Raw genomic sequence first — 21,996 nt, 5'->3', positions numbered from 1 at the left:
AAAAATATATATATATAAATGTATTTTTGTATTCATCTATATACAATATCCTGTAAATACAGTTAGGAGGAGACAGCGAGTTAGAAAAAAAAAAAATACAAAAAGACAATATACAAAAGAAAAAACGGCAAAGTCTAGAAAATAGCTTGTAGTCACTTCATATCCACCATTTAAAACCACAGACCTAAAATAAAAAAACGAGACAAAAGACCAAAAAACAAAAACAAAAAAAAAAAAGACCTAAATTAAAAAGAAAAATGAAACAAAAGACCTAAGAAAAAAAAAAGACCTAAAATGAAAAAAAAAGACCTAAATTAAAAAGAAAAATGAAACAAAAGACCTAAGAAAAAAAAAAGACCTAAAATGAAAAAAAAAGACCTAAAAATAATAATTAAAAAAAAAAAAAAAAAAAACACAAAATAAATAAATAAAATAATAATAAAAAAACGAAACAAAAGACCGAAAAAAAAAAGATAAAAAAAAAAGACCTAAATTAAAAAGGAAAATGAAACAAAAGACCTAAGAAAAAAGACCTAAAATAATAAAAAAAAAGACCTAAAAATAATAAAAAAAAAAACACAAAATAAATAAATAAAATAATAATAAAAAAAACGAAACAAAAGACCTAAAATAATAAAAAAAAAACTAAATTAAAAAGGAAAATTAAACAAAAGACCTAAGAAAAGAAAAAAGACCTATAATAAAAATAAAATGAAAAAAAAAAAGACCTAAAAATAGTAAAAAAAATAAAAAAAAACACACACCACGAAAAAAACCCCCTAAAATAATAAAAATTAAAAAAACTACACAAAAGACCTAAAAAAAATAACAAAAAAAAGACCTCAATTAAAAAAAATACACAAAAGACCTATAAAAAAAAATAAACGAAAAAAAAAAAGCCTAAAATAATTTAAAAAAAAAACAAACAAAAGACCTAAAAAAAATTCCTAAAAAAAAAAATAAAACGAAAAGAAAAAAAAAAAAAAGGCCTAAAATAAACAAATGGAAAAAAAAACCTGGGTGCAGTGCCTAGTCATAGCCACTAGGTGGTGCTGTGCTTCTGCAGGGATCTGGCGCCACACACAGGCTGCAGGAGGTATTACAAAGTATAGGATGATTATGTGTTAATGCTTTATGTAAATGGCTTTTTTGGAATGATAGAGGGCCAAGGTGGTGGCCTGATTATCATAAAAGTCACGACAGACATCCATAACAATAAACCAAATTGTGGGGGGGTGCAAAAAAAAAAAAGGGGGGGGGGGCAGCAGTTCACACAGATTTAAAGCTGAAGGCTATTAAACCTTTTTCCCCGCTTTCCTTGACACAATTTCCAGTAGATCTGAAAGCAACAAGCCAACACATTTCGGGGGCTCAATGTACTGGTGACTCCATATGGTCCTGCTCCTGTAGGTGGCGACATCAAACCCATCTGTCATGAAGTATGGCTTTCAATGAATGAAAGGAAAAAAATAAAAACAATTCGGGCCTCAAGGGGATCCTTTAGAACCACTGTTTGTTTTACCATAATAAACTGAATGAAATAGGCAAAGGGACTATCAACTATTGCTGCGGTCCTACGAGGGGGGTGGGGGCAGTTGCCCTGGGCACATCAGAGCAAGGGGACAGAGAATAGACACAGGGCTGTAAACCCATTCTAAGGCATGCATTAACAGCCCTGGGTGCTAGATAAAACTGTTCCAGGACTGGGTCCTGCTTCTCACCTGATTTTTGTCTAAAGCCCCTCCCATGAGGTCTCTTCACGATTCTTGCCTAAATTTAGTCCAAAGCCCCTCCCATGAGGTCTATTCATGCATGATTATCTCCTAAATTTAGTCTAAAGCCCCTCCCATAAAATCTCTTCATGATTCTCGCCTACATTTAGTCCAAAGCCCCTTTCCTTGAGGTTTCTCTGATTCTCTACTAAATTTAGTCTAAAGCCCCTCCCATGAGGTCTCTATGATTATCTACTAAATTTAGTCTAAAGCCCTTCCCATAAGGTCTTTTAACGCATGATTCTCTCCTGAATTGTGTCCAAAGCCCTTATCAAGAGGTCTTTTCATGCATAATTCTCTCCTCAGTTTAGTCCACCCCCCCCCCCCCCCCTATGTATCCATGCATGATTCTCTCCTCAGTTTTTTTCCAAAGCCCTTCCCATGAGGTCTTTTCATGCATGATTCTCTCCAGGCCGTTTGTCCAAAGCCCCTCCGATGAGTTATTTTCATGCATGATTCTCTCCTAAATTTAGTCTAAAGCCCCTCCCATGAGGTCTCTTCACGATTCTTGCCTAAATTTAGTCCAAAGCCCCTCCCATGAGGTCTATTCATGCATGATTCTCCTAAATTTAGTCTAAAGCCCCTCCCATAAAATGTCTTCATGATTCTCGCCTACATTTAGTCTAAAGCCCCTCCCATGAGGTCTCTCTATGATTCTCTACTAAATTTAGTCTAAAGCCCTTCCCATAAGGTCTTTTAATGCATGATTCTCTCATGAATTGTGTCCAAAGCCCTTATCAAGAGGTCTTATCATGCATAATTTTCTCCTCAGTTTAGTCCACCCCCCCCCCCCTCCTTTAAGTATCCATGCATGATTCTCTCCTCAGTTTTTTTTCCAAAGCCCTTCCCATGAGGTCTTTTCATTCATGATTCTCTCCAGGGGGGGTTGCCCTAAGCCCCCTTCCCATGAGGTTTCTTCATGCAGGATTATGTGCAAAGCCCCTCCCATGAGGTCTCTTCATACATGAATGAAGGTGGTTTGACCCAAGTCAATGCACCAAGCCAGAGCACTCTTTATATAGGATCTCCTTACCATCCATTCCCTGAGGACCCAATAGGCAGTTTCAGTTTAAAAAAATAAAATAAAAAAATCCTATATGTACCTACATCATGACAGTTTTCTACTCCTCCGCCAAAGGGGGGCGATGGGGTTGGGTGGGCCTCACTCAGTACTGTGAGCCCAGCCTGCGTACCGATGAGCCTCCTGAAGGCCCGGGATGAGTCAGGACCGCCAGAGCTGGACCGAGGAGGAAGGTGGGGACAACCTTGGAGAATGGAGAGGGTTCCGTGTTGAGGAGGGGGAAGCATTTGCGCTCCATCTTCCCATTTCTAATTAACGCATTGCTGTGGCTACGGGGGGGGGGGAGCCTCGGTCATCGAAATTACTTTTTCTGATCTTTGCCAACCTGTTGCCGCAGGACAAGGGATGGGCTTTAATGACAATACATGTGCCCAATTCAGACCCAATAACGTGTTTCACCCACTCCTGGGCTTCTTCTAGAACCTAGCCTAGAAGTGGGTAAAGAGGTGCGGTCTGGGCAAAGGTAAAGCTGAAGCCCGAGTTATCAAAGAAAGCCAGCTCCCGATCATCTGGCAGCCAATCACTGGTCACATGATCGCCAAACCTTTCCACCCCCCCCAAAACGCATTTCACCCAATCCTGGCTTAGTCTAGAACCAAGCGCAGAAGTAGGCAAAGTAGGTGCGGAGGAAAATCTGACGCCTGAGTTATCAAAGACAGCCAGCTACCGGTCATGTGACCACGGTGACAGCCAATCACAGTGGTCACATGATCGCCAAACCTTTCCACCCACAAAACGTGTTTCACCCACTCCTGGGTTTAGTCTAGAACCAAGCCCAGAAGTAGGTGCAGTCGGGGCGGAGCAAAATCTAAAGCCCAAAGTTATCAAAGACGGCCAGCTAACGGTCATGTGACCCCTGTGGCAGCCAGAGTGGTCACATGATCGCTAAACCTTTTTACCCCCCCTTGGGCGTTTGGAACCTTTTAAAAAGGATGCCGCGGTGGGCAAGAAGAGGGGTAAGGATCTTTAATTTCCAGCTGGGATGTGTGAGATGATATAGCGTCCTCTGGGGGCCCGAACGCTCAGAAGACATTTCCTACAGGGCCGAACGTTAATGCGATTTGTATTTCTAAGGACCGACTCACCCCACAAACGTTTCAACCCCCGCCTTGGGCGTTTGGAATCCTCTAAAAGGGCGGGAAGGGATTTTCAATTTCGAGGTGGGATATGAGAGATGATATAGTGCCCTCTGGGGGAATCGAACGCACAGGAGGAGCTTCCTAAACGCCTCCATGGCCGACCGTTAATGCGACAACAGAATAATCCGGCCATAGAGAGGTCAGACTCCACCCACATATTTCTGTAACCTTAAAATAAAAAAATAAAAAGATACAATGTAATTTGAGCATTAATCCGGATTGATTGGTTGTACCAACGGGCTGAAAAGTCAAAACGGATCGGCCAATCGTACCCAACATTTTCCAACCCTTCAGGTAATTTGGGGCTAAAGAAATGGCCTGATATAAAACTATGATATGACCGCCCATAGCCGCCGCCACGTGGCTACAGAGGAGACATCGTAATACTAAAAACCGATTTAAAAAGTCACTCCATGGCGGTATTTTCCTGCGTCTGTCTTGGTTGATGATAATGCGGCGTCCGGTCCCGAGGAGGATTCCGGGAATAGGAATACGTCCGCCAGGCTTGGTGAGCCGGTCGCCGAGCGAGAAGCGTCCGCTCAGTCCAGGGATATAATGTCTGGTCGGCACCCTGGTAACGTGGAGGAGGGGTTTTGTGAGGCGCTGTGGGTGTGGCTTTCCCGTAACGTACTGGTGGACACGATGCTGCTGATCCGGCTGGCGCTGCTGCTGGTGGTGTGGGAGGCCGTTATGGCCTGGGTCAGGGGGCTCATATAATGCGACGGCGTGGGACGGTACTGGAAGAAGTGGCTGAGGGTGTCTTGTTCGTCCAAGGAAGTGATGACTGAGGGGCTGTAGTGCTGTAAAAGGGAGAAAATAAGGAGGTCAGTAGAACCCTATTGTGACCAGAGGTCACCAATGCCGAGACCTACGGGAGCAGGGTTGGGTATTGTGACCATACCGCTATGGGGAATATATTCAGTAAATACACTCCTAGGGCTAATTTGCCTACCTAGCTTACAATTGTACCCTCTGGGGTATATAGATTACGTACGGGGGGCTCGAACCCTGAGAAGTTCCTCCCCCCTGAGCAATATCAGTGAACCCTTGCTGGGCATGAGTGAGGAGGTTCATAAAACTTTAGAGCTATTCAAGTTATCCTCTCTACAATTACGTTACCTTTTCTCTGACGGGAAAAAAAGAGTACAGCTATTTATATCCGGTCACTATTGGCCATCGTTACCAAGGACCCCATTGGCCATCGTTACCAAGGACCCCATTGGCCATCGTTACCAAGGACCCCCCCATTGGCCATCGTTACCAAGCCCCCCCCCCCCCATTGGCCATCGTTACCAAGGCCCCCCCCCCCCCAATTGGCCATCGTTACCAAGGCCCCCCCCCCATTGGCCATCGTTACCAAGGCCCCCCCCCCATTGGCCATCGTTACCAAGGCCCTCCCCCCCAATTGGCCATCGTTACCAAGGCCTCCTCCCCCAATTGGCCATCGTTACCAAGGCCTCCCCCCCATTGGCCATCGTTACCAAGGCCTCCCCCCCATTGGCCATCGTTACCAAGGCCTCCCCCCCATTGGCCATCGTTACCAAGGCCTCCCCCCCATTGGCCATCGTTACCAAGGCCTCCCCCCCATTGGCCATCGTTACCAAGGCCCCCCCCCCCCATTGGCCATCGTTACCAAGGCCTCCCCCCCCATTGGCCATCGTTACCAAGGCCCCCCCCATTGACCATCGTTACCAAGGCGACTATTACAAAGGTTACCATTACTAAGGTCACAATTGGCCACCATTGACCACCAACAAGTCATCTTCTCTGCAACTATTTTACCTTTTCTCTGACGGGAAAGAAAATAGTACTGTGATACATTTGCCTATATGTCTCAGTTTACTGCTCCCTGCTAGCCATATGGGTAGAGGTAGAAAGGAATTTCATGTGTGATTCATTCCTCTGACAGGTTATTGACGTGCTAATGTCCCCTCACTATTCTAAACGTTAATTGATCTATTGTGTTGTGTAAAGAAGATCTGTGTTTACCCTTAAAAGATGTGTATTGTATCATCAGGCTAAATGATTAGAGAAGTAGTATGTTAATTATTCTGATTGCTTCAGTGTATTAATTAACTCCACTGATGTCTTTATCTAAAGAAACGTGTCTGCATGGTCGGCTCCGACTTGTCTCCTATAATCTGTATGGGAAACCCCACTGTGTGAGGGGGGGCGTTCCTAACAGGCTGTAACCACATATAAGCTGAGTTTTTGTGGCAATAAAGTGTCTTGTTCTAGCAGCAAGCTTGGCATGTGTGGCTTTCTGGGCGATTCCAGGGATATCCCTCCTCGTGGAATATTGGGGTGATTTTCGTTATGGGAAGAAGGGAACGTTGACGGGGATATCATACCGATACCGTCACAAGTACAGTTAGTTTTAACCCGGTCACCATTGCTCATCTCTACCAAGGCTACTATTGGAAATAATTACTAAGGCCACCATTACAAAGGTTTCCATTTTGAAGGTCACAATCAGTCATCATTACCAAGGCCACTATTACGGAGGTCACCATTGGTGGTCATTACCAAGGCCACCATTGACCATCATTACTAAGGCCACCATTATATAGAGGTTACCATTTTGAAGGTCACCATTGGTCATCATTACAAAAGGTCTCCATTACTAAGGTCACAATTGGCCAGGATTACTTGGGTCACAATCAGACAGCATTGTCACAATTGGCCACCATTGCTAAGGTCACCAATGCCCACCAAGTCATCTTCTCTGCAACCATTTTACCTTTTCTCTGACGGGATAGAAAAGAGTACAGTTATTTTTAACCCGGTCACCATTGCTCATGATCATTACCAAGGCTACCATTGGACATCATTACCAAGGCCACTATTACAAAGGTTTCTATTTTGAAGGCCACTATTACCAAGGCCACCGTTTGGCCGCCATTACCAAGGCCACCGTTTGGCCGCCATTACCAAGGCCACCGTTTGGCCGCCATTACCAAGGCCACCGTTTGGCCGCCATTACCAAGGCCACCGTTTGGCCGCCATTACCAAGGCCACCGTTTGGCCGCCATTACCAAGGCCACCGTTTGGCCGCCATTACCAAGGCCACCGTTTGGCCGCCATTACCAAGGCCACCGTTTGGCCGCCATTACCAAGGCCACCGTTTGGCCGCCATTACCAAGGCCACCGTTTGGCCGCCATTACCAAGGCCACCGTTTGGCCGCCATTACCAAGGCCACCGTTTGGCCGCCATTACCAAGGCCACCGTTTGGCCGCCATTACCAAGGCCACCGTTTGGCCGCCATTACCAAGGCCACCGTTTGGCCGCCATTACCAAGGCCACCGTTTGGCCGCCATTACCAAGGCCACCGTTTGGCCGCCATTACCAAGGCCACCGTTTGGCCGCCATTACCAAGGCCACCGTTTGGCCGCCATTACCAAGGCCACCGTTTGGCCGCCATTACCAAGGCCACCGTTTGGCCGCCATTACCAAGGCCACCGTTTGGCCGCCATTACCAAGGCCACCGTTTGGCCGCCATTACCAAGGCCACCGTTTGGCCGCCATTACCAAGGCCACCGTTTGGCCGCCATTACCAAGGCCACCGTTTGGCCGCCATTACCAAGGCCACCGTTTGGCCGCCATTACCAAGGCCACCGTTTGGCCGCCATTACCAAGGCCACCGTTTGGCCGCCATTACCAAGGCCACCGTTTGGCCGCCATTACCAAGGCCACCGTTTGGCCGCCATTACCAAGGCCACCGTTTGGCCGCCATTACCAAGGCCACCGTTTGGCCGCCATTACCAAGGCCACCGTTTGGCCGCCATTACCAAGGCCACCGTTTGGCCGCCATTACCAAGGCCACCGTTTGGCCGTCATTATATAGAGGTTACTATTTTGAAGGTCACCATTGGTCATTATTACAAAGGTCTCCATTACTAAGGTCACAATTGGCCAGGATTACTTAGGTCACCATTGGACACCCTAAACCTAAGGTCACCAATGATCAACAAGTCACCTTCTCTGCAATTATTTTCCTTTTTCTCAGACAGGGTGGAACAGAGTACTGCTATTTTTATCCAGTCACCATTGGCTGCCATTACCAAGACCACCATTGCTAAGGCCGCCATTGACGACCCATAGTTGGAGGAGGAGCAGAGCAGGTACATCTGCTGTCTTGCACACTTCTACCAGTGGCCTTGTTTTACTTCATAAGGGGAGGATTTGCCATCATTTCACCCTCTCCGATGTAGGCTGCCTCCCATGTTAACCTGTTCTGCACTCCACTATTATAGTCCACAATAGAGCAACTCTGAACTAAATTATAAAAGTTCAGTCCAAAAGTTTAGGTATTCTCACCTGATTATCAGTGGTCTGAAGGAACGAGAAGAGGTCGAGTCCTGTAGATGACAAACACAAAACAGACAGTGAGAATGTGGATTTTCCCCAGAGGACCCGTCTCTACCAATTACAACCAAAAACATAAACTTCTATAAAATATTAGACATTTGGGTCTACATCGACTTTAAATCCGGCTCTCCTTACCCTGAAGTTCACTTGGTACTGGGAAAGTCCGATGGTAGTCTGGGATGGGAAGACTCGACAGGTAATCGCTGCCTATAGTCGTCAAGGGAGGGCTTCTCAACACGGAAGATGTTTGATGGTCGAGGCTGATCACCCTAAAACGCATATAAAGGAATATTACTTAACTTCTAAGGGGTGTGGCTGTTACTCAGCTCTGCCAGCATAGAGCCCTGGAGGGAGAGGAGTGCTAAGAGGTGCGGCTGTTACTCAGCTCTGCCAGCATAGAGCCCTGGAGGGAGAGGAGTGCTAAGAGGTGTGGCTGTTACTCAGCTCTGCCAGCATGGAGCCCTGGAGGGAGAGGAGTGCTAAGGCATAATATACACTCACTGGGGAGTGTGGGAGGAAACCCATGCAGGCAAAGGGAGAACATGCAAACTCCATGCAGATATGGGGATGTGAATCAGGGACCTCAGTGCCGCAAAGGGAGTCATGCTAACCACCAAGTCACTGAGCTGCCATGATCCATGCTAGGAAGGTGGTAGGGTATCCAGGGGAAAGAGCAGCATGGGATAGAAGAGAAACGAGGGAGAGAAGTATGACGGAGATGATCAGTCAGGGAAATGGGGAGTAAGGGACAGAGAGATTGTGGTGGTTGGGGGGGAGAGAGGGGGTAAGGGAGAGGAAAAAGGATAAGGAAGACAAGCAGTAAGGGAAATGGGGAGTAGGAGACCGGTGGGGGGGTGTTAATGGAGACGAGAAGTGAGGGACAGATGGTGGGGGGGAAACGAGGATGAGGAAGACGACCTGTAAAAGGACACGGAAGTAAGGGAGGGGCGAAGAGTAGTAAGGGCAATGGGGAGTAAGGGACAGAGAGGCGGTGGGAATAAGAGACGGATGAGGAAGACGCTTGGTGATGGGAAAGGGGAGTAAGGGACAGGAGAGATGGAGACGAGTAGTAAGGGCAATGAGGGGTAAGGGACAGAGAGAGGGGAGAGTGTAGAGGATGAGGAAGACAGGCAATAAGGGAAATGGGGAGTAAGGGACAGAGAGGGTGGTGGGGGAGGATAAGGACTAAGGGAGAAGGAGGAGCTGAGTAGTAAGGGAGATGATGGGGAGTAAGGGACAGAGGGATGGGGGGGGGGAGGAGTAAGGGAAAGAGAGGAGGCGAGAGATGAGTAGTAAGGGAAATGGGAGTTAGAGAGAGAGAGGAGGAGGGAGACCAGTAGTAAGGGACAGAGAGAGGGTGGTGGGGGAGGATGAGGACTAAGGGAGAAGAAGTAGATGAGTAGTAAGGGAGATGATGGGGGAGTAAGGGACAGAGGGATGGGGGGGGGAGAGGAGTAAGGGAAAGAGGAGAGAGATGAGTAGTAAGGGAAATGGGGAGTTAGAGAGAGAGGAGGGAGACCAGTAGTAAGGGACAGAGAGGGTGATGGGGGAGAGGGAAACTAGTAGTAAGGAAAATGGGGAGTAAGGGACAGAGAGAGGGGGGTGGGAGGAAGAGGCGTAAGGGAGAGAGAGGAGATGAGGGAGATAATGGACCGAGAGGGTGGTGGAGTAGGAAGAGGAGTAAGGGAGATGGGGAGTAAGGGACAGAGAGAGGGGGATGGGAGGAAGAGGAGTAAGGGAGAGAGAGGAGGATGAGTAAGGGAAATGATGGGAAGTAAAGAACAGAGAGAGGGGGATTGGAGAAAGAGGAGTAAGGGAGAGAGAGGAGGATGAGGGAGACAAGCAGTAAGGGAGATGAGGAGTAAGGGATTGAGAGGGTGGTGGCGAAGGAAGAGGAGTAAGGGAGAGAGAGGAGGGAGAAAGAGGAGGGAGGAGAGTAGTAAGGGGGATGAGGAGTAAGGGATAGAGAGGGGGGTGGGAGGAAGAGGAGTAAGGGAGAGAGGGAAGGATGAGGGAGACAAGTAGTAAGGGAGATGAGGAGTAAGGGATGGAGAGGAAGAGGAGTAAGGGAGAGGAGTAGTAAGGGAGATGATGGGGAGTAAGGGAGAGAGGGTGGTGGAGATGGAAGAGGAGTAAGGGACAGAGGGGAGGGAGAGGAGTGGTAAGGGAGATGAGGAGTAAGGGATGGAGAGAGGGTGGTGAAGGAAGAGGAGTAAGGGAGAGAGAGAGGAGGATGAGGGAGAGGAGTGGTAAGGGAGATGAGGAGTAAGGGATAGAGAGAGGGGGATGGGAGGAAGATGAGTAAGGGAGAGAGAGGGAAGGATGAGGGAGACAAGTAGTAAGGGATTGAGAGAGGGTGGTGGAGAAGGAAGAGGAGTAAGGGAGAGAGAGGAGGGAGAAGAGTAGTAAGGGAGATGATGGGGAGTAAGGGAGAGAGAGGAGGATGAGGGAGAAGAGTAGCAAGGGAGATGAGGAGTGAGGGATGGAGAAGGAAGAGGAGTAAGGGAGAGAGAGTAGGGAGAAGAGTAGTAAGGGAGTTGATGGGGAGTAAGGAACAGAGAGAGGGTGGTGGGGAAGGAAGAGGAGTAAGGGAGAGAGAGGAGGGAGAAGAGTAGTAAGGGAGATGATGGGGAGTAAGGGAGAGAGAGGAGGATGAGGGAGAAGAGTAGCAAGGGAGATGAGGAGTGAGGGATGGAGAAGGAAGAGGAGTAAGGAGAAGAGTAGTAAGGGAGTTGATGGGGAGTAAGGAACAGAGAGAGGGTGGTGGGGAAGGAAGAGGAGTAAGGGAGAAGAGTAGTAAGGGAGTTGATAGGGAGTAAGGAACAGAGAGAGGGTGGTGGGGAAGGAAGAGGATGGAGGATGAGGGAGAAGAGTAGTATAGGAGATGATGGGGAGTAAGGGAGAGAGGGCGGTAGAGAAGGAAGAGGAGTAAAGGAGAGAGAGGAGGATGAGGGAGAAGAGTAGCAAGGGAGATGAGAAGTAAGAGATAGAGAGGGGGGGATGGGAGGAAGAAGAGTAAGGGAGAGAGAGGAGGATGAGGGAGAAGAGTAGTGAGGGAGAAGAGTAGTAAGGGAGATGAGGAGTAAGAGATAGAGAGGGGGGGATGGGAGGAAGAAGAGTAAGGGAGAGAGAGGAGGATGAGGGAGAAGAGTAGTAAGGGAGATGAGGAGTAAGAGATAGAGAGGGGGGGATGGGAGGAAGAGGAGTAAGGGAGTTTATGGGGAGTAAGGTATGGAGAGAGGGTGGTGGAGAGGGAAGAGGAGGATGGGGGAGAGGAGTAGTAAGGGAGATGAGGAGTAAGAGAGAGAGAGGGGGGATGGGAGGAAGAGGAGTAGGGGGCGTGTCCCGTCCTGGACACAACATACTTCTGTTTCATCTGGCCGGTGCGTCTCTGGAAACACATGCAAGTCGTTCATTCACAAGCTTCTCGGCGGTGCATAGGGGGTGACGATCCCTTACCTTGTATCTCACCATCTACCCCAATTCCATTACACGTGGGGAGCCCCCCGGGAACCGGCTGTGGAGGGAGATCTTACACGTTTGTAGAGACATCTTACTATGGAAGGATTTGGAGTCACACAACAAGACTACGGCCAGGTCTTACCCTTTGGACCCCATGGAAGGCATGATGGTGGAGGTGATGGGACAGGTCCTCTTGGCTGGGGGTTCGTCTTCATCGGACGAGCTGTCCAGGGTCAGGTCAATGACCTCCACCCTTTTCATGCTCTCGGCGTTGAGCTTGAAGTCGGGGCTGAGGCTGTAGAGCGCGCCGGCTGTAAGGGGGGGAGGGGTTTACAAGGCGTTCAGATAAATGACATTCAAAATCCTTTCTGCATGTGAGCGGTCGGGGGAACCCAATCATCCTTTGGCTGAACATAAATGGCGCTTACTGTCGATGGTGCCGTAAGTCTGCGTCTGACATAGATCCTGCTTCTCCTTCTTGGGTTTCATGGGACACCAGGAACCGTCCTCCATGAACTGGATCTCGTCGCAGTCCGTACAGTTGTTCAGGATCTCCATGAAGAGGCTGCGGGGGAGAACAACAGGGAAACTCCGGCTCAGAAATCCACTAGGATCTCATCTACATGAACCTTTGTATCTTTTTTCTATATAGTGCTCACCCATCGATGATCAACGTGTCGTACGGCGCCTTCTTGTCGCAGACGGGACAGGTCCAGGTCGGCTTCTTCTCGTTCATCTGCAGGTACAGCGCGGCGTCGAAGCACTGGAGGTGTGTGCAGGTGATCGCCCGGCAGGGAACCGTCAGACGCATCTTACCCAGCTAGAGGGGAGCCGAGACATGTAGATGTTTACAAAGGGGAAGACCCAAAATCTATCATTAACCCCTCCCCCTATACACCCCCCCCCCATGGGGCAGAGCAGTGCTTACATGTCTATTGACCTGAATTTTCGGCAATTTTTACGTTATTGATTTAGATAACAAAGTAATACAATGATCCTGAGGGGTGGGGACTAGGTTTTTATAATTTTTTTTATAAATTAAGTGAACTCACTAGACACAATATAGATACCCACAGCAGTTCTTACATTTCTAATATGGACCTGATTATTCAGAAATCACTACATCATTAATTTAGATAAACACGGAGGGAGGAGTCTGAAGATGGCGCGGTCAGAGTGAGGAGTAGCTAGACACGGGCTCCCGCTCTCCAGTCCTGCTCTGAAAACATGCTAAGCCCCGAGATGTACGGGAGCCGGTTCCCTCGCTTCCCCCACTAGAGTATCCCCCTTTCCCCCGTCCCCCCTTCCGGAACCAAGCCCGTGTTCTAATCGGGCTTGCGTCGGTCTCTGGCGGGTCTCACCTTCTTAGTTACGTGGTCGCGTGGGCTGTGCGGCTTTCCTGGCTACTCTGGCTGGATGCGCTGTAGCGGTGTGCGGTCGGGTGAGGACGGCACGCTGGGACGGCGAAGGGGGAGGGAGCGACAGAGGTGAGTGGGGGCCGGAGCCCCCCCTGTTGTGTCAGACTGCACGGCGGCTTCCCTTCCCTCCGGAGTGTGCGGGTGGCTGAGCTGTGGAGGTGTGCCGCGTCCCTCCATGAGAGAAGGCTGAGGGAGGGGGTGTCACAGCGCCAGGCAGCCCTGCAGCCCAAGAGAAGTATTACAGGACTGAGCTGAAGGCTGACATCAAAACTATTACATCCAGAAAAAGGTGAAACCTATTGCAGCAAATATTTTTTTTTTTTTTTTTTTTTGACAGAAAAGCTGCCAGACTGGTGAGTACATTGCATGGCTGTACACCTGTGGATTCCTGAACGAAAACTAATTTATACAACTACAAATGCACAAAAGCACCATACCGCAAAAGCGCTGGAGGGATGATAGCCCTCACATTTTATACTCTTCACAGTGATTTGTTCAAAAGAGGAGTGTGAAACGTGCATTATGCAGCACTATCCAGTCTGATAGCCTATTAGAGAAGATTGCAAACTCCAGCAACAGGAGGGTAAGACTAGAAACACACCACAGCAGTTCCTGTTTCTCCCCTTTTTTTTTTTTGAAAGATACAGGAGTGGCGAGTACACTGCATTTTCCAAAAATGACAGCGATGTTTTAAAGTCTACGCTATTTAACTGTCCACAGTATACATACTGCTACAGTCAGACCGGTAACGCCAGGCAACAGTGGACATTTATGCATAAAGGTTATAAGCAACCTACCAGCTGAACTGTATACTCGAATTTCATGTGTTGAGTGATTAAGAATGATTAAGATATTTTAAGAACATACTTTGAAATTTGCTAGCCGGAGTAAAACTACATAGTACTTAGAGACATCTCCTGTAAGCAGTCATATAAGTAATATATATCGAACTCTTCTCATATTACACTTCAGTATCTACAGCATACAGACGAGTGGGTAGAGAACGTGACTAAAATCGGCGGGTATAATAGTAAAAGCACAGCACATGCACAGCACATAGTATAATTAATCAAACTATAGAGCCCTGAAAACCTGCAAAAAGAGATCTCTGAGATAGACGGGCACCGGAGACAGATAGAAGAGGGGGGTCAGCATATGTGTTGGGTGCCCCGAACATCTTCAACCCAAAGCCAAGGCCAAAAAGTAGAAATACTATAGCAACTTTAAACTGCGAGACAAGAAACACCAAATGGTATTGTCTTGTGCAGCACCCACCTCTCATAAGTGCAAAACGGTCCTCCTATAAAATTCTCTGTAAAGTGTCGCAGTTTCAACTCAGGCGCAGCAAGAAGCACGGACAAACAGCTGGGACTATTGTAGGACCGTGAGGGGTGAAGGATGACCACAAGGGGAAAAGGAGTAAAAGGTGGGGCAATCCCAAAGGTCCCCCGCTTAAGTCAAAGCCCAGGCCCGATGTGCAAATTTGTGACCCATGGGACAAATGGAGATAACCAGCATATAGAAAAACCATCAACTACCAGAGGAGGCCAGGCAGAAAGGGAAAAGAAAAAAGAGAAGAAAAAAGAGGCTGCTAATATCTTGGCGGACCCAGAAATACTCTCAGAGTCATTATCAGAGAATAGAACAGATCAAGATAGAGAAACAGACAAAGAAATAGATCTAGAACAGAGAAATAAGGAAGAAACGCAGGATATGACACTTTTGCCAACAAAAAGGGAGATGGAAGGAATGTTCGCTGCTTTAGAAAGATCACTCAAAACGCAAATGGAAAAAATGGAGAAAAACATGGGGCATATATTGGAAAGAGTGGAAGAAGTGGAGAAAAAAGTTGACCACAATGTAATCTCATTTAAAAAACTAGAAGATGAAATAAAAGCATTAAAAATAAACCAACGAGAACAGGCGTATAAACTAGAAGATCAAGAGAACAGAGATAGAAGAAAGAATATAAGAATACGCGGTGTTCCAGAAACGACACAAGTCGAGGACCTCCCAGAAATAATAAGAAAAATCTGCAATCCAATATTAGAGAGAGAAACAACTTCCCCGCTCAGAATAGAACGAGCACACAGAATAAGACGTCCTAGGGAGAGAACACAGGATTACCCAAGGGACATTATTGTGCGTTTTGAAAGCTGGGAAGAGAAAAACCAGCTATGGAGAAAACTGAGAGGGAAGTCGCCGTTAGAACACGATCAACATAATATTCAAATTTATCAAGATCTGTCACAAGAGACGTTAAAACGAAGAAGAAGTTTAAAACCATTGCTAGGTGTTCTGCAGGAGCATGATATTCAGTATAACTGGGGATTTCCAGCGTGCCTAATAGGCAGGAAAAATGGTGTTTCGGCAAGACTGAGGTTTTTGGAGGAAATACCAGAATTTTGCCATAGTTTAGGCATCCCAATGCCAAAAAATTATTAGTGTTGATCGGCCGGGGAGGAGGGGAATTGTGGGGGGGGGGCTGTGGGGGGGGGGGAAATGGGGAGGGTCAACATAGTAAGCTACCGGAGTGGGACCAGGGAGAAGGGAGACCCAGAGAGTGCTTCTTCACCAGTTCCCTAGTATATGGGGACAGGAGACCGGGCTAGAATAGAACTCCACCTCAGCCTGAGGAGCAAAAGAGCGCCAGGAGCGCCAAATAGAAAAAGCTCTAAAAATGACCAGAAGGTCAGGGACCGAACGGGGGGGGGGGAGGGGAGGAGAAAGCCCCAAAAGAAGAACAAGGGGGCAAGGTACAATTGGAAGGGAGGGGGGGGAGGGAGAAGGGAGGGGGGGGAGGAGATTGGGTGGGAAGGGAGAGGGGAAGATTAGAGAGGGGGGGAAAGGGATTCAGATCTGTGTGTCATGCAGTAGGAAAGAACATATATACCCAAGACAGAGGGGAAAAAAAAAAAAAATATGACAAACATAAATTTCTTAACATACAATGTAAGAGGTCTCAGTTGCCCCGAAAAAAGACATATGGTACTAAAAGAAGTTGAAAGGTATTCTGCTGAAATAGTTTTTTTGCAAGAGACACACATAACGCTGGACTCTAATGTCAGATTGTATTCTCGGGCAGTTCCTAGTTGGTACTACGGGGACTCCCCAAAGAAGAGAGCAAAAGGGGTCGCCATAGGAATAGGGAAGAATATCTCCTTTATAGTGGAAGATAGGAAAGTAGACCCGGAAGGTCGTTATTTGTTCCTAAAAGGAGTACTCCAAGGGAAAAAATACACGTTAGCAAATATTTACTGCCCAAACAGCCAACCGCATAAATATCTGAGGGGGATTTTGAATGCCTTAACGGACTTTAAATTAGGACATGTAATACTAGCAGGAGATTTTAATCTCTCAATGGACTATCAATTGGATAGTACATCCGGGGCTCAGAGGCGAAATATTAAACAGCTTAGAATATTAAGAAAAAAAATGCATAGCTACTGTTTAATAGATCCCTGGAGGATTACATATCCAAATAAAAGAGACTACACCTACTATTCCTCCGTGCATGGAACATACTCAAGACTGGACTATATTTTGGTAGACCATGAGTTATTGGAAGAGGTAGTTAAAACTTCGATAGGGGTATCTACAATCTCAGATCACGCTCCTGTAATAGCGGAAATTAGATTCAAAGAAATAGAGCAAAGAAAAGGATCATGGAACTTGAATGAAGAACTTATAGAGGATATAGAGGTAAACAACATAGTGAGAATGGATTTGGAGCAATATTTCACCCTCAATAACACTCCTGAAGTAAGGGTAGCTACCGTTTGGGAGGCCCATAAGGCATACATCAGAGGGAAATTAATCTCAATAGGAGCAGGGAAAAAAAAGATAAGGAAATTAAACATGAAAAAATTAACAACTGAGCTATTTGAACTGGAGCAAATGCATAAAGAACGAGGAGAAAATGAAATATATCATGAAATTATTGTAAAGAGGACCCAGCTTAGAGATCTGATGAAGGTTGAAACAAGAGACATATTCAAAAATGTTAGGAAGGAGAGGTATAAATGGGGGAACAAACCAGGGAAACATCTAGCCAAAATATCTAGGGAAAAAAAAAAAAAAAACTACATCGAAAAAATAAAGAATCAAGACGGCCTTATGAAATATAAGACGTCTGAAATAGCGGAATCCTTTCGGACTTTTTATAGCTCACTATATTCAATAAGAACCAAGGAAACACAAGAGCAAGAAAAGATGAGAAAAAGGAAAATCAGGGAATACCTAGAAGAAGCGAAATTACCTAAAATTTCTCAAAATGACATCGAATCCCTAGAGGCCCCAATAACTCAAGAAGAGGTACATAGAGCCTTCAGGGAAACCCCGTGCGGGAAAAGTCCAGGCCCCGATGGCCTACCGATCAAATATTATAAAACATTTAGCGAACTCCTGGTCCCAGAGATGTGTAACTATTTTAATAAAATAGGAGAGGAAGAAGAAATAAGAAAAGAATCTCTTTTGGCAAATATTTCTATTATCCCTAAAACGGGAAAAGATGGAACGTTGTGTTCCTCCTATCGTCCAATAGCACTGTTAAACGCAGACCTGAAAGTATACGCGAAAATATTAGCAACCAGGATAAAAGGTTTAATGCCGCAATTAATAAACTCAGATCAGGCGGGCTTTGTAGCAGGCAGAGAAGGAAGAGACAATAGTATAAGGACCCTGTTACTGTTACAACAAGACCCAAAAAAGAAACCCCCAGTCGTACTCATGTCCTTAGATGCCGAAAAAGCATTTGACAGAGTCGACTGGGGGTTTATGATGGAAACTTTACAAAAAATAGGCATGGGCCCAAGGTTCATGAAATGGGTAAAGAACCTGTACAGCCACCCAACGGCAAGGGTGAAGGTCAATGGGAGTATGTCATCTGTGTTCAACATGGAAAACGGAACCAGACAGGGGTGCCCGCTCTCACCTCTCCTATATGTAATAGCCTTGGAACCGTTGTTAGCAAAAATCCGGGAAAACCCGGGGATAGGAGGGGTGAGAGTGGGAGATGAGGAACACAAGGTGGCGGCGTATGCGGATGACATACTCCTATATCTGACCAAACCTAGAGTATCTCTCCCTAACGTTATAAAGGAAATAAAAAGATATGGAGAACTTTCAAATTTTAAAATAAACCCGATAAAAACGGTAATCTTGAATCTGGGGATAGAAAAAAAAGAAGCAGAAGAACTACAGAAAGAGTATCCATTTACATGGGAAAAAGAAGCCATAACGTACTTGGGTATAAAAATTACATCTAAAGTTGAAAAACTCTACTCGGCCAACTTTGTTCCCTTAATCAATGACATTAACCAAGACCTGAAAAACCTAGCAAAAAAACATATCTCCTGGATAGGCAAGATTAATGCGTTTAAAATGATGATTTTACCAAAGATAACATACAAACTTCAAATGCTCCCAATAAAAATACCGCAAAGCTTCTTTAAAGTAATTAAAACAGTAATTTTGAAATACATATGGGCAGGTAAAAAGGCTAGATTAAGCTATTCACTGTTGAGCATGAAAAAAAAAGGAGGGGGGTTGGGGCTCCCCGATATAAAAAGATATTATTTTGCTGTAAACTTAGCCAGGCTGGTAGAATGGACAAACGCACATACACAAAAAAAATGGGTACGTATGGAAGAAATATTAAGTGGGACACTATTAAAAAGAAACGTATGGATACCACCGAAAATGAGGGAAATGAGCACGAACACACACAACATAACAAGGAACGTATTTAGGATATGGGACACAATATTGAGACGGGAAAAATGGGAGTATAACTCCCCATTAATCCCATTAGCAGGCACAAATTTTTTTCCACCAGGTAACGGAACACGTTTTGGAAAACACTTAGGGGAGAAAAGATTAAAAGATATTGTTACATGGGGAAAAATCAAACTTAGACAAGAGATAAAAATAGGGGAAGGGGAACAAAGCATGAGTGAATGGGAGTATATGCAGTTAAAACATTTTGTGAGCACACTACCACAACCAATTAGGGAAGATAAGACACTATATCCAATAGAAAAAATATGCAGCATGGACAAGCCCCTGATACACGGTATATCAAAGGTATACGGGATACTAACAGAACTCGAGACCCAGGAAGCATTGCCCTTTTTGGGAAAATGGGAGAGCGACATTGGTAAAAAAATTGATAAAACACAAATGATAGGTGCAGTATATAACCATGCTGCGGACATTACCACCATAGAAGCAAACTATAAATGCATGGTGCGATGGCACATGACCCCATCAAGAATGAATAAGATCCACCCTAGAAATTCAGAGCTATGTTGGAGAAACTGTAAACAAAAAGGAACAACGCTACATATATGGTGGGACTGCCCGAGAATGCAGGAATTTTGGAAAGAAATTTTGAAATATATCGCAGAAATAACAGGAGAGACGATTTTATGTAGCCCGCTGACCTGTTTGTTTCACGGAACTGAAAAAACAAAAAAACAATATGGAACAACTCTGGTCCCAGTGTTGTTAAACGCAGCTAAGGCTCTGATCCCCAAAAATTGGTTACACCCAAAGAGGCCATCAATTAAAGAGTGGATAGAAAGGGTGGAATATATAGAAGAGATGGAGTATCTTGCCTGCAGAGAGTTAGGAGAAGAGGACAAAAACAGGTCGGTTTGGGAAAAGTGGAAAGTGTTCAAATCCACAGAAAAGTTCGTCCAGGGAACGATAGAAGCAGAAAGCTGAAAAAACCATAAAGAAGATTGCATGGCACACAGATCCGGGGGGAGGGGGGGGGGGAAGGAAAAGGGGGGAGGAAAAGGGGGGGGAAAGGGGAAAAAAAAAAAAAAAAAAAAAAAAGGGGGGGAATAATCATGATATGCTAATATAGTTAGATTCGTCAAGCGGGAAAATACTAACCTAACAGTTTAAAAATGTTAAATCCGTAATGTCAAAAAAAGAAACACAAAAAAAAAAAAAAAAAAAAAAAAACACGAATGATGCGAAGCCGCAAGAGAGACGCTAAGGGCGGGCGAACCGTGAGCTAGCCTCTCGGCTATATGTGAGCAGAGTCTGACGTGAAAAAAAAAAAAAAAAAAAAAAATTTAGATAAACAAATACATTGATCCTGGGGGTGGGGACTAGGTTTTTTTTTTTAATATAAATTGAGTGAACTCACCAGACACAATATAGATACCCACAGCAGTTCTTACATTTCTAATATGGACCCGATTATTCAGAAATTACTACATCAAACAAATACATTGATCCTGGGGGTGGGGACTAGGGACTAGGTTTTTTTTGTTTTGTTTTTTTTACAAATTAAGTGAACTCACCAGACACATCAGACACACCCACAGCAGTTTTTAAATTTCTGCTATGGGCTGGATTATTCAGCAATTGCTACAATAATAATTTAGATAAAGTAATACCTTGATCCTGGGGGGTGGGGGACTAGGTTTTTTGTTTTTTTTATAAAATTGAGTGAACTCACCGGACACATCAGACACACCCACAGCAGTTCTTACATTTCTGCTATATTCCTGAATTTTCAGGAATTGCTACATTATTGATTTAGATAACAAAGTAATACAATGATCCTGAGGGGTGGGGACTAGGTTTTTATATAATTTTTTTTATAAATTGAGTGAACTCACTAGACACAATATAGATACCCACAGCAGTTCTTACATTTCTAAATTTGGACCGGATTATTCAGAAATGACTACATCATTAATTTAGATAAACAAATACATTGATCCTGGGGGTGGGGACTAGGTTTTTTTTTTTTTTTTACAAATTGAGTGAACTCACCGGACACAGACACACCCACAGCAGTTTTAACATTTCTGCTATGGGCTGGATTATTCAGCAATTGCTACAATAATATTTTAGATAAAGTAATACCTTGATCCTGGGGGGTGGGGACTAGGTTTTTATTATTTTTTTATAAAATTGAGTGAACTCACCGGACACACCCACAGCAGTTCTTACATTTCTGCTATAGTCGGGAATTGAATTTTCGGGAATTGCTACATTATTGATTTAGATAACAAAGTAATAAAATGATCCTGAGGGGTGGGGGACTAGGTATATATATATATATATATATATATATATATATATATATATATATATATATATATATATAAAATATTGAGTGAACTCACCAGACACAATATAGATACCCACAGCAGTTCTTACATTTCTAATATGGACCCGATTATTCAGAAATTACTACATCATTAATTTAGATAAATACATTGATCCTGGGGGTGGGAACTAATTTTTTTTTTTTAACATAAATTGAGTGAACTCACTGAACACATCAGAGACACCCACAGCAGTTCTTACATTTCTGCTATATTCCTGAATTTTCGGGAATTGCTACATTATTGATTTAGATAACAAAGTAATACAATGATCCTGAGGGGTGGGGACTAGGTTTATTTTTTTATATAAATTGAGTGAACTCACCAGACACAATATAGATACCCAAAGCAGTTCTTACATTTCTAATATGGACCTGATTATTCAGAAATCACTACATTATACATTTAGATGAATACATTGATCCTGGGGGTGGGGACTAGGTTTTTTTTTTAACATAAATTGAGTGAACTCACCGGACACATCAGACACACCCACAGCAGTTCTTACATTTCTGCTATATTCCTGAATTTTGGGGAATTGCTACATTATTGATTTAGATAAAGTACTACCCAGTTATCTAAATAACTGGGTATTTAGATAACTGGGTTATGGGGACTAGGGT

The 21,996-nt window shown here is 45.0% G+C and overlaps 1 protein-coding gene across 1 annotated transcript in view; it reads right to left on the bottom strand.

Annotated features, from left to right (window-relative positions):
- Window positions 1-1,358: 1,358 nt before the first annotated feature.
- Window positions 1,359-21,996, bottom strand: part of PIAS3 (protein inhibitor of activated STAT 3) — a 32,567-nt gene continuing 11,929 nt past the window's right edge. Inside the window, exons 9-14 of the mRNA XM_040332390.1 lie at window positions 12,483-12,643; window positions 12,252-12,388; window positions 11,966-12,134; window positions 8,497-8,630; window positions 8,311-8,351; window positions 1,359-4,792 (exon numbers count right to left, since the gene is read on the bottom strand). Coding sequence (XP_040188324.1) covers window positions 4,532-4,792; window positions 8,311-8,351; window positions 8,497-8,630; window positions 11,966-12,134; window positions 12,252-12,388; window positions 12,483-12,643 — 903 coding nt within the window. The 3' untranslated portion in view covers window positions 1,359-4,531. The remainder of the gene's footprint in view (window positions 4,793-8,310; window positions 8,352-8,496; window positions 8,631-11,965; window positions 12,135-12,251; window positions 12,389-12,482; window positions 12,644-21,996) is intronic.

This window comes from Rana temporaria, chromosome 13 (assembly GCF_905171775.1).
Source record: "Rana temporaria chromosome 13, aRanTem1.1, whole genome shotgun sequence".
NCBI lineage: Eukaryota > Metazoa > Chordata > Amphibia > Anura > Ranidae > Rana > Rana temporaria.
The sequence above is the reverse complement of the archived record's forward strand: the minus strand, read 5'-3'. Positions and strand labels throughout refer to the sequence as shown.